We start from the raw sequence: 12,109 nt of genomic DNA, 5'->3' as shown, positions 1-12,109 counted from the left end.
CCTAAAATGTATATATTATTTTATACCACAATGTGTTATCATAGTTGCGCTGTTTTTTTTATTTCGGGCTTGATATGAACTCCATATTACATGAAAGTGTACGGCCTGCCTTATGATGAAGAAATTTAAAAGTTCACATTGCCCCGTCTATTAATAAAATATTGACACATCTTTGCATAGGACGTTGTGCCGGGTGGTTATATAAACTACCCTAATTTATTTATAAACATGGAGCATTTTGATGGCGTAGTATAAAAGGGTTCACTTAATTGTATTATAACCTGACCTCTTGGGGTTTTCCACCGATTTTCTTTATTTTGAGATGGAACTTAGTAAAACTGGTAACGAATTTTTGGTATAAATAAATTAATAGTAATTTTTTAAAGTTCTATTTAATTTTTTTTTTAATTTGGTGAAGAAGATTGTGATAACAATTTAAAAGAGTATAGATCTATCTTGAAATTTGTTGTTAATTGTACGGCCCTGAAGTTTTAAATAGTAACTTTAGAATAATACACAGTTTCCTTCTTGTATTGATGAATTAATTGGTTGCTGCTTTATTCATACTACTGTACAATGTAATTAATACTTATATAATATAAACTGAGTACAAAGTTTCTCAAAACTGTTATTTATACATCACATTTTTTATATACTAATGAGTATAAGGCGCTTCTGGGATACACGGCGAGGGCGACGGTAACGTGCACCTTTTCATGTCACATAATTAAGTTTTCAGCGTATAGCGGAGTTTGTATGCCTTGACATTAGTCCCAAAAGCGTACCACACCGAGAGAAGTTTTCAAATAGCACCATAACCAAGTCACCTTGGAAGGGGGATATCGTTGCATACAAAATACTGCACCTTTAAATAATTGCACAATTTCAACTAATTAATAACAAAATTTTGATAAAAATTTCGTGGAATCACCCTTTTTTAATAAAGACAGGAAGGAGAAAATCGTGGCAAACACTTTTGGTGCAAGAAATTTAACTACTCGAGCTGGTGTCTAACAAGCTCAAGGGGTTCTTGTTATATTGATGCCGGGGTCTTTAGTTTCAACGTTCAACAAGATAAGGCTTCTACTTATTTTTTAAAGTAATATTTTTGAAGTTAAAGCACCCGCCTTAATTACCCTGCGTTAACAATTTAATTTTTAGTTAAAAAAGGTTATTTTAAAGTAAAAAAACTAAATTTAAGTAAAGAGAGAATCAATTTACAAATAACAGTCACTTACAAAAAAACTTATTGGAACACTTAATAAACAAAAAGATAGACCTTTTTCTACCGGGTTCAGTGCACTTGAAAAGAAATCACTTAAGTAAAAGGTATATACTGAATACATGCTAAGTTATTAGTGGATAAATATAAATAACGAACTGATAATAGTATATATTATTTTAAAATTAAGTCCTAATATTGCATATAATTAATTATTTACAAAATATCCAAAAAAATTGTTAAAAAATTTATAGCTTATAAAATATAACTTTGGTTTATTCACAAAATAAGGAAATAAAATCAAATAAAGAGAGGTAACTACAGAAGTTAATATTAGTTAAAAAAAAAATTAAATATTATAAGCAGAAGCCATAGAGAATAAATCAGACTTTGTCAAGATTATCTTCCGAACGTGCCCATACGGACGCTCAGAATTAGCATGGTTTAGTCATCCTTTTGTAATGTTAGAAGTAACAAAAAGTAATTAAAAAAGAAGTTGCTAACAAAATTTTCAAAGTATAACTTTTTATGATTATTTTTTTAAAATATAACTAGAAAATTTATGAAAACTAATTGCTACTTAATTTAACATACACTTGATATTATCCATGGGAGTTAAATAACGTGCAAATTAAATAAAAAGAAAGAATATAGGGAGTGAGATATACTTGTATTAGAACTAGGGTAGTGATTAATTAGTGAGGTACTGCCAAACCACATTTTAAACTTCAAAAAGATATTTTTCTTTTAAAACTTTATTACAAAAAATACCACCTGAGTAGACGATACCATCGCCTTCTAAGTATAGCAGCCCAAGTCATCAACAAAGCATTACTTTCGCGTTCGTTATAAATGAATGTGATTATAACAGCTAATACTAAGTTATTTTTATCATAGTTCTTAGTAATATATTCAGAACGATGAGTGCTTTCGAATGCAAATGCTCCGATTAGAAATGTTCTCGCCAAGACGAAAGCCAGAAAGCATGCGGCAGAAAAATTACTGAGTATATAACTCCCTGATCATCGATCATCACTAGGCTAGTCGCCTACCTTAAATTTTTGCCTTTGTTATTTTAAAGGACTGGAACCTTCAGAGCTTGAATATTATATAGATATTATTTTAAGTGTTATTTACTAGTATATACTGTGTAATAAGCTAGGTTCTTATAAAATATAGAGCTGTACTACTCCAGTTGTTCGGCCTGTTATTTATTACGCTTAGTCTTCCTCAGTATAAACTTAAGACCACGTTATGGTAATAATTGTAAGGGAGGCCCATATTATGAACCTTTTATAAAATCATTCATTCCCTTATAAGAATAAAAAAATTATTTAAATCTGTTTTAAATTTAAAAATTGTCATATACAACTTTGACCTGCTTAATATAACTTACAAGTTTTCTAGAACTGTTAAATAAGGTGAGAATCACTTGTAATTAAATTTAAATTTAGGTAATTAGTTATTACACTATTATTTTAGGGATCAACTTTACTAACCTTAACATATTAAGAAAGCATGCTTTAACAGCATGCTATTCATAAAATAACAGCATTCTAGCAAAAAATTAACTTTTTACTTTAAGAATGCTAGTTTTATTTTTTACCTTTTAGTTATCAGATACCACAATAAATGATTAAGAAATCTTTGGATCGAAGTTATTATCCTACACCGACCAATTTACAGCAAATACACGTGGTACCAACCATAAAACTAGAAGAGAAATTAAGCTAATCCATTATATAATTTTTTAGCATATTAAGGGGGTGGAGAAGTTCCTCCTTTGCTTTAGTCTTTACTAAGGACATATATCTATAAATGAACCGCGACATTAAATGGTTAAAAGTTAATTAAAAGTAATCACCTCTGTTAGGAATCAATATTATGATATACGATTTTTGGTTCCCATAATTTGCTCTTCCGCTTTCTGGAGTAATGGGAGATTTATCAATCAATGTATTTATTTATAATTGGTGGTGAAAACGATAAAATCAAATGGACAAGCAAAAATGCAACAAGAAAAAAGAAATTAAGCATTGTACCTATCTGTAAGAGTGGGTGCTTGATATATAATTTTAGAACAGACTTTGTATTTTTAATTTGCAACAAGGTTAAATTCATATAACTTTATGTCGAATTCTGTAGAGACTCTACCGCCTATCTGCAGTTCATAGAATAGTATGCTAGCATAGTAAGGTTGTGTTTTTAAAACTTTTTTCAGCCTGAGTAGAACTAGCAGATAAAGTGTACGTTACAATTAGCCGTTTCTTGTATTATTTTAAGCTCAGTTAGTAACTTTTCCAATTCGTCCTTTTAAAATATATATTACTATGTTATAGGAAGTACGAGCACCCTTTTTTTAAAAAACCGACAATTTAGGGTTTTAACAGAGTTTAACTTTTAATCTTTTAAAGTAAGGTTAAAGGTAAATATTAAAATATCTAAGAATAATTCCAAAAAAAAATTATGGTAAACTTTTAAATAACGAAACCAGCGGGCTCATCCAAAAATTTAAACTTTTATGTGAATTGTATGCTATAACTAGAATTACATTTAAGCTTATGAAATGTAAAAAATCTGCCCTTCACGATCTGTTTGGCCGATTGCGAGTGCTTTCACTTTATTGAACGCGCGGACTTGGCGTTCGCAATGACGAGCCCTGAATTCTCCGCTAAAGAAAATGTAACTTTATCGTATATCACCCTTAAATTAAGCTTTTGGAACAGAAAATTTATTAAAGAAGATATTCAGCTTTTTGTCTTTATTATTCTTTGCTGCAATACTTTTCTTTCACTATAGATTTCAGATCATGTGGGTCATATAAAATCCCTTGAGGATCCGAAACCTATTTTTAAAAGTACAAAGCCCTTGACTGTCGTAAATATTATAAGCTTGTTTATAAGTAATATTTAGTTAAAAAATAATCTATATTATTTGTAATAGTGCCAGGAAATTCTCCTTCAAACAGAGTTAAGGGCCAAAGAAAGAAAAGAATTTGAAAACTACTTAAAACAAAAAGAACAAAAGCAATTATTTTATCAAGTATTACTTTATTTTTGAACTTTTTTTTTTAAGCCAATTTATTTGAAATCCAATTGTATTGTTAGAAACGCCAGTTAGAACAAAAAAAATTCGCGGAAGAAATGGAACTTAGACAACTACGCCAGGTTTATTCATCTCAGTCTCTACTTTTATATATTTAATAGTATTGTTTAGTTTTTAATAGCATTTAATTACTCTGAATAACACTTTTTACAATATTATGAATAAGCATCTTTTCTTATATATTTACAGTATAAATTAATATCTAGAGTTTGGTTCATAAAGCACGGCCATTCAAAGTATTGCCCAAATTTGAGGTAATATATTATGATTATTCTCACTGTGTAACTTAACTTTTTATAATATGTAAGGTGTTTATTAATTACATAAATTGACTATGCCTTTTGTTAACTTCATAAAGCCGATTTATGTCAATGTTCACTTTACATAAGAGTATTCTCAAAGAGAGGCAGCTTCGTGGGTTTCGGGATGCCCTTTATGGATAACACGCCCGCTTTTATAAAATCTCTTTTTACGTCAAAAAACAAACTATAAAAATAACTATTTAGTTATAAGTAGATTATTTTCTTTAACTTTTTCAGTCTAAGTATATTTGCAAAATAATTCTAAAGAAAACTTATATCGTCCGTAAAAACAAGATATAACTGTTAATACTGTAAAAAGATTAAAGTTATTTTAATATTTTTTTGTAAAAAATAAACAAAACTATCTTGTTTATTTAATCGCATGAATTTAAACTTCTCCTCTTGAACTTTTTGTTATATACTACTTATTACAAGGAACTACAAGATTAATGTCGCTTGGTAAATATTAATCATGACGTGATTTTTTTATGTTTTAATTATCTGCAATATAATATTTAATAATAATCTTCACAAGGTCAAGCATTCTAATAAACCTCTCGTTGAGCCGGAATCGCCAAAGTGGGCTAAAGTTGTGACTAAGCGATAGCAATTCAGCTTATATTAATAAAATTATAATAGAGGGCTCGGTTTTATAATAAATAAGGGATTATTGTGGAAAAAGTTTTCATCGATGCTGCTTCGCCCGCAGTCAATTGTTAAGAAGGCAAAATAGACGAGTAGTAAAAAGTCTTTTGCAAACGTACTCAACGGTGATTAAATAAATTAGTGCTCAGGAAAAATGGAGAAGAGAGCACGAGTGGAGTAATGCCTTTTTCCTACTGGCCATTAACTAAGTTTACCGCAAACCAATAGACTTTCTCACCCGCTCATTCTGGTTATCTCTAATTCTAGAGCCTTTATTGGTAGGAACCGTCTTCCAAAGTTTTTTTTTGTAAAAATTAAAAGGGGGTGCTAGTTAAAGAAATTCCATTTCAATTTATTTGCAGTAATAATATCCTCAGGAGGGCTTATATTTAAAAAGAAACTAAATATCTTTAATATAACAGAAGAATGCGCAGATACAAACAGAAAATTTTACTTTTCAGACTTCCTTTTTCAGCACAAATAAATTATTCTCGAACTTTGCAATCTGATTAGAAATTATAAGTAAAATATTTATGCTCAGCAGTATAGAGCTTGCTTGCTTGCGTCCCAGCTAAGTAGAAGCGTAAATCAATCGTACCTCCTTAAGGATTTCTTTAAGTTTTAGCTTTTGAGTCTCTTTGTCCTCGCAACCATGAAGTTTCAAGTGACGCGAAAAAAATTTTAACAACTCTTTCTTATTGGGGCGATGCTGCAGCCAATCCGTAACAAGTTGAGGAGTAAGTAATTCGTCTGCAGTAAAAAATAATTTTGAGTTTAATGCTTCGGTTTTGTACTATAATCTACAATTGCATAATCACGTGGTGTTAGAGGTGCAAGGCAACATTTGGGTGGCCATGGAAATAATTACATGCTGCGTGAGCCAGAGCAAAGGGGTGCAGGAACACTAAGTCACACTTTTTTTATAGCAATAATTATGAATGAAACGCAGTTAAATTGTGAGCATTCTGCCTCATAATAACGAATTTTTCGTTGGATGTGTCAAAAATTTCAACAAATGTTAAAAGCTTAAGACCAACAATAAGAACAATAAAGTAACAACCGACCTTCTTTCACATTAACCAATTGGAAATTTTGTCTGGCATCCACTTCAAAGTAAGTTGACTGAAGGTAAACTTTCAATGGAGATCGAAAAGGACGTGAAAGGAAGGCAAACAAGTAACCTCGTTATCTGCTGATGCCACTTGCGGTGTTTTTTTCTATTATATAAAACAGTAAGAATCTTGTTTTTCATTATCCAAATGGCTGGCAAACAAATAATATTTATGTAGGGAACTTCATAATTTTCGCTCTCCTGTTCCTTTTCACTTTCATCGTCCGTGAAAGTGGCATTATAGTTGTAGGCCTCCTCCGATTCCATCTGATTCGTTGAAGCTAATTAGACGAAGCGTACACGCTAAAACTAACTACGCGCAAAGCTTAAAAAGTCGCCCCGTGTCTTATAAGCGCTCAACTTACTGACCTTCTCTTCAACTTTACTCCCTTTTTTCGCTAGAGAATAGGGCTTCTCATCTTCCGCGTCTTCTCCAGGCGAAAAGTACTCCTCGTCAATATCCGTTTCGACCGTTTTGACATTTTTAGTTTTGGCTTTCGTTAAAAAATACAATGAATTCCGCGTGCTCAAGGTCAAAACAAAGGCGACAGTTAAGAACGTTTAACATAGGTATCAAGTTTATCAGCAAATCTTTTGGTTGCTTCGACCCTCTCTGCTTCTTTTTTGTCTCTCTTTACAGGTAATGTAATAATTAGAGAAGCTTCATATACTTCGAATACACAAAAAAGATGTACAATTTTCCAAGTAATATTTTTAAGGTACTACTATTTTTTTTTTGGGGTATATAAAAGTTTCTAGCTTACATTCTCCATTATTTCTTCAAGAGACATATCCTTTTCGCACATTCTTGTCCTAAAAATATAATTTTTTTGAAGAGGTAAGACTTCAAATTCATTGTCATTTCCCTTAAAAAAAGAGAAAAAGTGTATGAGCTCTTTTGATAAAATAGAAACACAAAATTAAGTAAATTTTTTTTTTATATAAAAAGAATTAAAACAGATCCCCTTCGAAACTCATAAATATTAGACAACACCAATATATAAGATATCTGCAACTAATGCTGCTGCAGGTAAACTTTATAGGCCTGCGCAACTAAAAAGTTGAGGATGCTCCACCTCCTGACAGCCTTGGTTCTTTCTATAAACAGCCAAGCGGGCTAGATAAACTAAAGCGGTGATACTAATGGAGCGCAACCCTATCCAAGGGAGATCACCACATCGAGCATAGCACAGAGAAATTTATATAAATAAAACTAAAACTAACAACCAGCTTGAAAAAAAAATCAACGGGCAATCTTCGATCCAGGACACTACTAGCGCACCAAAGTTGAATCCGTTTATAAAGTTTATTACTTAAGATTTTACTTTAATATATAATAAAGCCATAATCGACGATACTATATAAAAGAAAAGAACTAAAAAGGGAAGAGTATAGATGACAGAAGTAGGAAAGGAAACTTTAATAAAATAGGTTACCACTAAATCTAAATTAGATAATTATAAACTAATGGAATAAAATGAAACAGTATTGAAAAGATTTAATATGAGCTTAAAAAGACACTTTGACAAGCATGACATAGAAAGAAGAGCTGTGGGCGTCCGCGCGACGTCCTCGTAGTTTAATTTCTAATAAAAATATAAAAAGGACAGTAAAAATCGGTTAAATAAAAATAAAATCTTTAAAAAAAGGGAAGAAACTGAAACTAATGAAAAGATTATAATTAAAAATATACTATTACGTAAAAAGAAAAATAATAAGTGAATGAATATTACTGCAAACAAGAAAATAAATAATAACTGAAACAATTTTTAAGCGCTAATAGAATTAAAAAACGTCTTTTCTCTGCTCAAAATGGTTAATACATTTTACTGGATGAATAGTGGTTTTACAATACGGCAAGTCCACGCCAGAAGTAGAAAATATAAAGCCAATTTACAAAGAAAAAAAGAGAGTAGCAGTATTAATACTTTGCAAAAGTGAGTGGTCAGAAATATTGTAAACATAATAGTAGCAGGCTTTGGAAGGCGCCCACTAATTAAAGAAGATTCACTAAATACAAAAGGCGTAATTATAAAACTGACAAGCAAAGTTTAAACTTTTATAGTGCTGCATTGTAGGCGTCGGGAATCGCCGTCAAGTAGTCTTTAAAACGATCAACTTACAGCAAACTTATACACTCTTTTTAATAGGTTCAATGTTTATCATTATAACTTAGCCCAACTTATGTAAAATAGAAGAAGAACAAAGTATTTTAGAGACAATCTAAATACTAGAAGAACTTAAAAATGTTTTACTTACAAAACAATACAGTAATATTAATAAACTTTTAAAGTTGGTTAGTTGCGATTTTCTATATTCTTTTTGCAATAAATAAAGTAACTAAGGTATAATACCGGGGCCTACGTTGGAATCAATCCACCAATCTCTTTCCCTTTTTTTGTTTTTATAAACTTGTTTAACTTTTCCAACTTTAGTTTCGTTTTTAAACACTTGTATTTGGTCTAAAGGTACATACATCACTATTTACATAAGTAATAAAATATTATATTGATATAACTTTTTATAGATTCAGTCCTTTCGAATCTGTCAGAGATTTCTTGGGGTTCTTTTTGAATAGTAAATTCTGTGGGCCACTTTGTTAAGTAGTAACGTTTAATAAACTTTAGTTTTTAGTTTTAGATAAAAAATTAACATATTTTTCAAAATATATAGCAATTAATAGCCTAAAAAACTATACTGAAATGAATATAAAGAAAGACAAAAGTAAACTGTTTTTGTATAAAGGTATACTGAAAAATGGATATAAAGAAAGAAAAAGTAAATATTGTTTTTGTATAAAGGCCAACCTTAAATTCTGTCTTATCAGTAAAACGCATTTGATGATAAGACCGGTTATTAGTCAAAGCTGCCCGAAGAACATACTCAGTATAAGGCATGTCATTATAATTATCCTTTGAATTTCTCGTTAAAAGTTGTTTATTACGATCATTGAGTAAAGAAGAATTTATATTAGTGTCCTTCGGATTTAAAGTAGAAAAACTTTTTGAAGTCCCTTTAACGATCTTATTAGCATCCCTTTTAACCGAAGGTTTAAATAAATCCATAATTTTTTTAAAATAGTAAGCTATTATTAAAAAAAATATATTTTTAAGATATTACTTATTTACCATTTAAATAAAATGTAGTAAAAAAGAGAAACTGTTTAAATGCTAATTGGTAACAACTAACGTGTAGCCGCAACGTACCATTTAACTACCCTCATCACTTAAGCTTTAGTATCAAATAAATTGTACGAGGTCATGGTGAGATAGAATTTTTGTATGCTCACTTAATAATAACTTTATTAAAACTTATGAAACTTAAATTTTATTTGCAGGTGCATTTTTTAGATTTTTAATTATAATTTTTAGTATAACGGAGCGTCTCTATTTCCTTTTCTCCTCTTTTTCTTCTGCACTCTCACGTATATTCATTGGTTTTACAATATTAATGACTTTGTTATGACCATTGACTTTTGGGCCGTTATTCGACCGCTCGTCATGTCCTCTTTAAATCGAAGTCCAAGTAAGGATGTCGGTCCTGAAGGAAGTGGACTAAATGGGGGATTCTTTAGCTGTCGATTCTGCAGCACCATGCAATAATATTACTGTTTAAGTGCCTACCCAGAGTAGCTCTTTGGGTCTGCCTTAAAAGGTTTCTTATATTAGAACGATTCTGCGGGCTAAGTCTTCTGAGGAAGGGGCTATGGATTATAAACACCCGGCTAAGTTTTTACTTCCCATAGTGCGAAAAAAAAGATACTTGGGCTTGTCGTATAGAGAACCCCTTGTACTGTCAGTAGAAGTAGCTTGTCATCTTTATTTATAGTGGTAACAATTAAGATTGCTAGTAAGAAGCGACTTCGCATTATTGAATAAGGAGGTTATAGTTTTTTAACATATTAAGAAAAGCACATGCACGACGTTCAGATGGCTTTCCCTTAAGTGGAAGTGGTTGCAACGACATTCACAGGAATGTAAGCAAATCATTTTTTAACAAATCCAGGATTCTGCGTGTACTAAGACTTAGCAGCTGCTAAACAAAGTTGCCATCTACTCACTTAATTTTATATGGTCCTCTTAAATTATTTTAAACACTCGTTTCACTAATGCTTGAGTTCAAAATTAAATAGAAGCAATGGTAAATGAATGAAGTATTTTTAGGTAGGCATGGAACATTATAAATCCCTATAGATCGAAATACACTAAGTTCTAAATTTTATTCGTACGATTTACGGTGTAGAAAGCTCGGTAAATATTTTTCGTTTAGTCGTGTAGCTTTCAAAACTCTAATAACTACATTCTTTCCGTTTCTTTCTCAAACTTGGCACTAAATATTAGGTATATGTTGTGTATTACGTTCATTTTTACTGTTAAATATAAGAACGTATTTCTAACTTTCTCTCGGTAATTCTTAAAACTTAGATTACTGCCGCAGTTATATCTAATAAACTCTATACTTTGCCCTATGAAATATAATATTAGAATTCCATTTGGTCCCGATTTAAACTATTTTTTTAAAGAATTGACGAAACTTAAAAAAGAAATTTGTAATTGCTAAGCTACAAAAACCTAAAATGTTTTAATTTTTAAAAAATACTTATTTTTCTTCCTATTTATATTCACGGTTTACAATGAAGCCCCAGTTTCAGGGTGAGTTCCCCTTAGTCATTTCACTCTCACAGCTTCAAAACTACTAAGCACAAAGCTACACGTAAGTAGCTTTGAACTCGAAAATTTTTTTGCCCTACCTTAGTAGGTTTGGCCTTGTTGTTTCTAATTTTACCAGATAGAAATTCATCAAATATTATGAACTAATGAATCGGCTGTTTAATCATAAAATCGTATACTAGTCATGTTAGTCTGGGTTTAATTGTAATCTGACCCAGTAGAGGGCTTGATGAACGATGCTGTCTGACACCCTTGGAAAGTAGAGGTTGACATTAACATGTTTCTTTACAGGATCGCCGACTAGTGTATCACCGCGGTCGTAGTGATAAAACCCCGTTTATTAGTTTTTTCATAAATGTTTTAAATAATTAGAACAAACACTGTATTTATGTTAGTATGTCGGCTCTTTTTAAAATAGCAGCAGATCAATGGCGTGTGTGCTCATTTGCGGTTAAGTATATATAAAAAGTCTATATAGTTTTACTAAAAACGAATTAAATTTAATGATTAATGGATGCGGTTATGTGTCACTTTCCTAGTTTCATTAGTTATATACTGAGGCTGCAGTGAGTAAGCGCTTCAAGATCTTTAAAAGTGACACTGTAGCTCTTCGTTAATGAGGTAGCCTACACGGTAAATATTAGATTCACCTACTATTCTAAACATAGAAAATTCTTTTTTCCTTGTTGTTCTGACACCGTGATTCTAGTAGTACTTATTTCAAATTTGGCTTGTACTTATAACATATTAAGCCTTTAAATAGCTTAGTTAAGTGTGTTACTGGATGACATCATAAACCCTTCCAGACCGGAAACTACCAACAAACCGACTACTTTTTTCATATAAAAGCATATAAGGGTAAAAAAAATGGTGAAAACAACTTTACCTTGAGCTATGAGTTTTACCCTAAATAAATTTTACCACGATGTCAATGAAAAGATTTTCGTAAATGTTTTTGATGTTTTTAGGAACAAGATTATACCTAATTCCGGGGGTACGAGATCTCTCAAAATTTTCGTCAGGTTACATAAAGATTTTGCAGCTGCTAACATCT

General features: G+C 31.0%; 2 protein-coding genes across 5 annotated transcripts; one reads left to right on the top strand and one right to left on the bottom strand.

Annotated features, from left to right (window-relative positions):
- The first annotated feature begins 3,824 nt into the window (after positions 1-3,824).
- LOC135120607 (targeting protein for Xklp2-like) lies at positions 3,825-5,265 on the top strand. 4 transcript variants are annotated; one of them, XM_064044942.1, is made up of 6 exons: positions 3,825-3,904; positions 4,022-4,099; positions 4,166-4,264; positions 4,330-4,389; positions 4,534-4,581; positions 5,165-5,265. In XM_064044942.1, exons 1-6 carry the CDS (start codon positions 3,872-3,874, stop codon positions 5,234-5,236), a joined length of 390 nt encoding a protein of 129 aa, XP_063901012.1. In that variant the 5' UTR covers positions 3,825-3,871; the 3' UTR covers positions 5,237-5,265. The 4 variants fall into 4 exon arrangements, with proteins under 4 accessions (XP_063901012.1, XP_063901015.1, XP_063901013.1 ...); XM_064044945.1 differs by lacking the exon at positions 5,165-5,265 and adding an exon at positions 5,065-5,095; XM_064044943.1 differs by lacking the exon at positions 5,165-5,265 and adding an exon at positions 4,717-4,844.
- A 448-nt stretch (positions 5,266-5,713) lies between these two features.
- On the bottom strand, positions 5,714-9,324 carry LOC135120594 (uncharacterized). The gene is made up of 12 exons (XM_064044927.1): positions 9,193-9,324; positions 8,904-8,979; positions 8,740-8,847; positions 7,907-7,971; positions 7,150-7,251; positions 6,945-7,017; positions 6,755-6,879; positions 6,569-6,652; positions 6,456-6,491; positions 6,339-6,396; positions 5,873-6,024; positions 5,714-5,779 (listed from the first exon to the last, which is right to left on the bottom strand). The coding sequence occupies exons 1-12, from the start codon at positions 9,280-9,282 to the stop codon at positions 5,732-5,734; spliced, it is 1,017 nt and encodes a 338-aa protein (XP_063900997.1). The 5' UTR covers positions 9,283-9,324; the 3' UTR covers positions 5,714-5,731.
- Positions 9,325-12,109: the final 2,785 nt, after the last annotated feature.

This window comes from Zophobas morio, unplaced genomic scaffold (genome assembly GCF_036711695.1).
Source record: "Zophobas morio isolate AGI-343-1 ecotype UQ-CSIRO unplaced genomic scaffold, CSIRO_AGI_Zmor_V1 ptg000398l, whole genome shotgun sequence".
NCBI lineage: Eukaryota > Metazoa > Arthropoda > Insecta > Coleoptera > Tenebrionidae > Zophobas > Zophobas morio.
The sequence above is the reverse complement of the archived record's forward strand: the minus strand, read 5'-3'. Positions and strand labels throughout refer to the sequence as shown.

Excerpts from the sequence above, each read along its gene's own strand:
- LOC135120607 (XM_064044942.1), top strand. The coding sequence starts at position 3,872 with ATGACGAGCCCTGAATTCTCCGCTAAAGAAAAT. Across the intron at positions 3,905-4,021 it reads AATTCTCCGCTAAAGAAAAT|ATTTCAGATCATGTGGGTCA; the intron begins GTAACTTTATCG and ends CTTTCACTATAG. Across the intron at positions 4,265-4,329 it reads AAAAGCAATTATTTTATCAA|AAACGCCAGTTAGAACAAAA; the intron begins GTATTACTTTAT and ends TTGTATTGTTAG.
- LOC135120594 (XM_064044927.1), bottom strand. The coding sequence starts at position 9,282 with ATGCCTTATACTGAGTATGTTCTTCGGGCAGCTTTGACTAATAACCGG. Across the intron at positions 6,492-6,568 it reads AGGAGAGCGAAAATTATGAA|AAAAAAACACCGCAAGTGGC; the intron begins GTTCCCTACATA and ends TTTATATAATAG. Across the intron at positions 6,397-6,455 it reads TGGCATCAGCAGATAACGAG|TCAACTTACTTTGAAGTGGA; the intron begins GTTACTTGTTTG and ends GTTTACCTTCAG.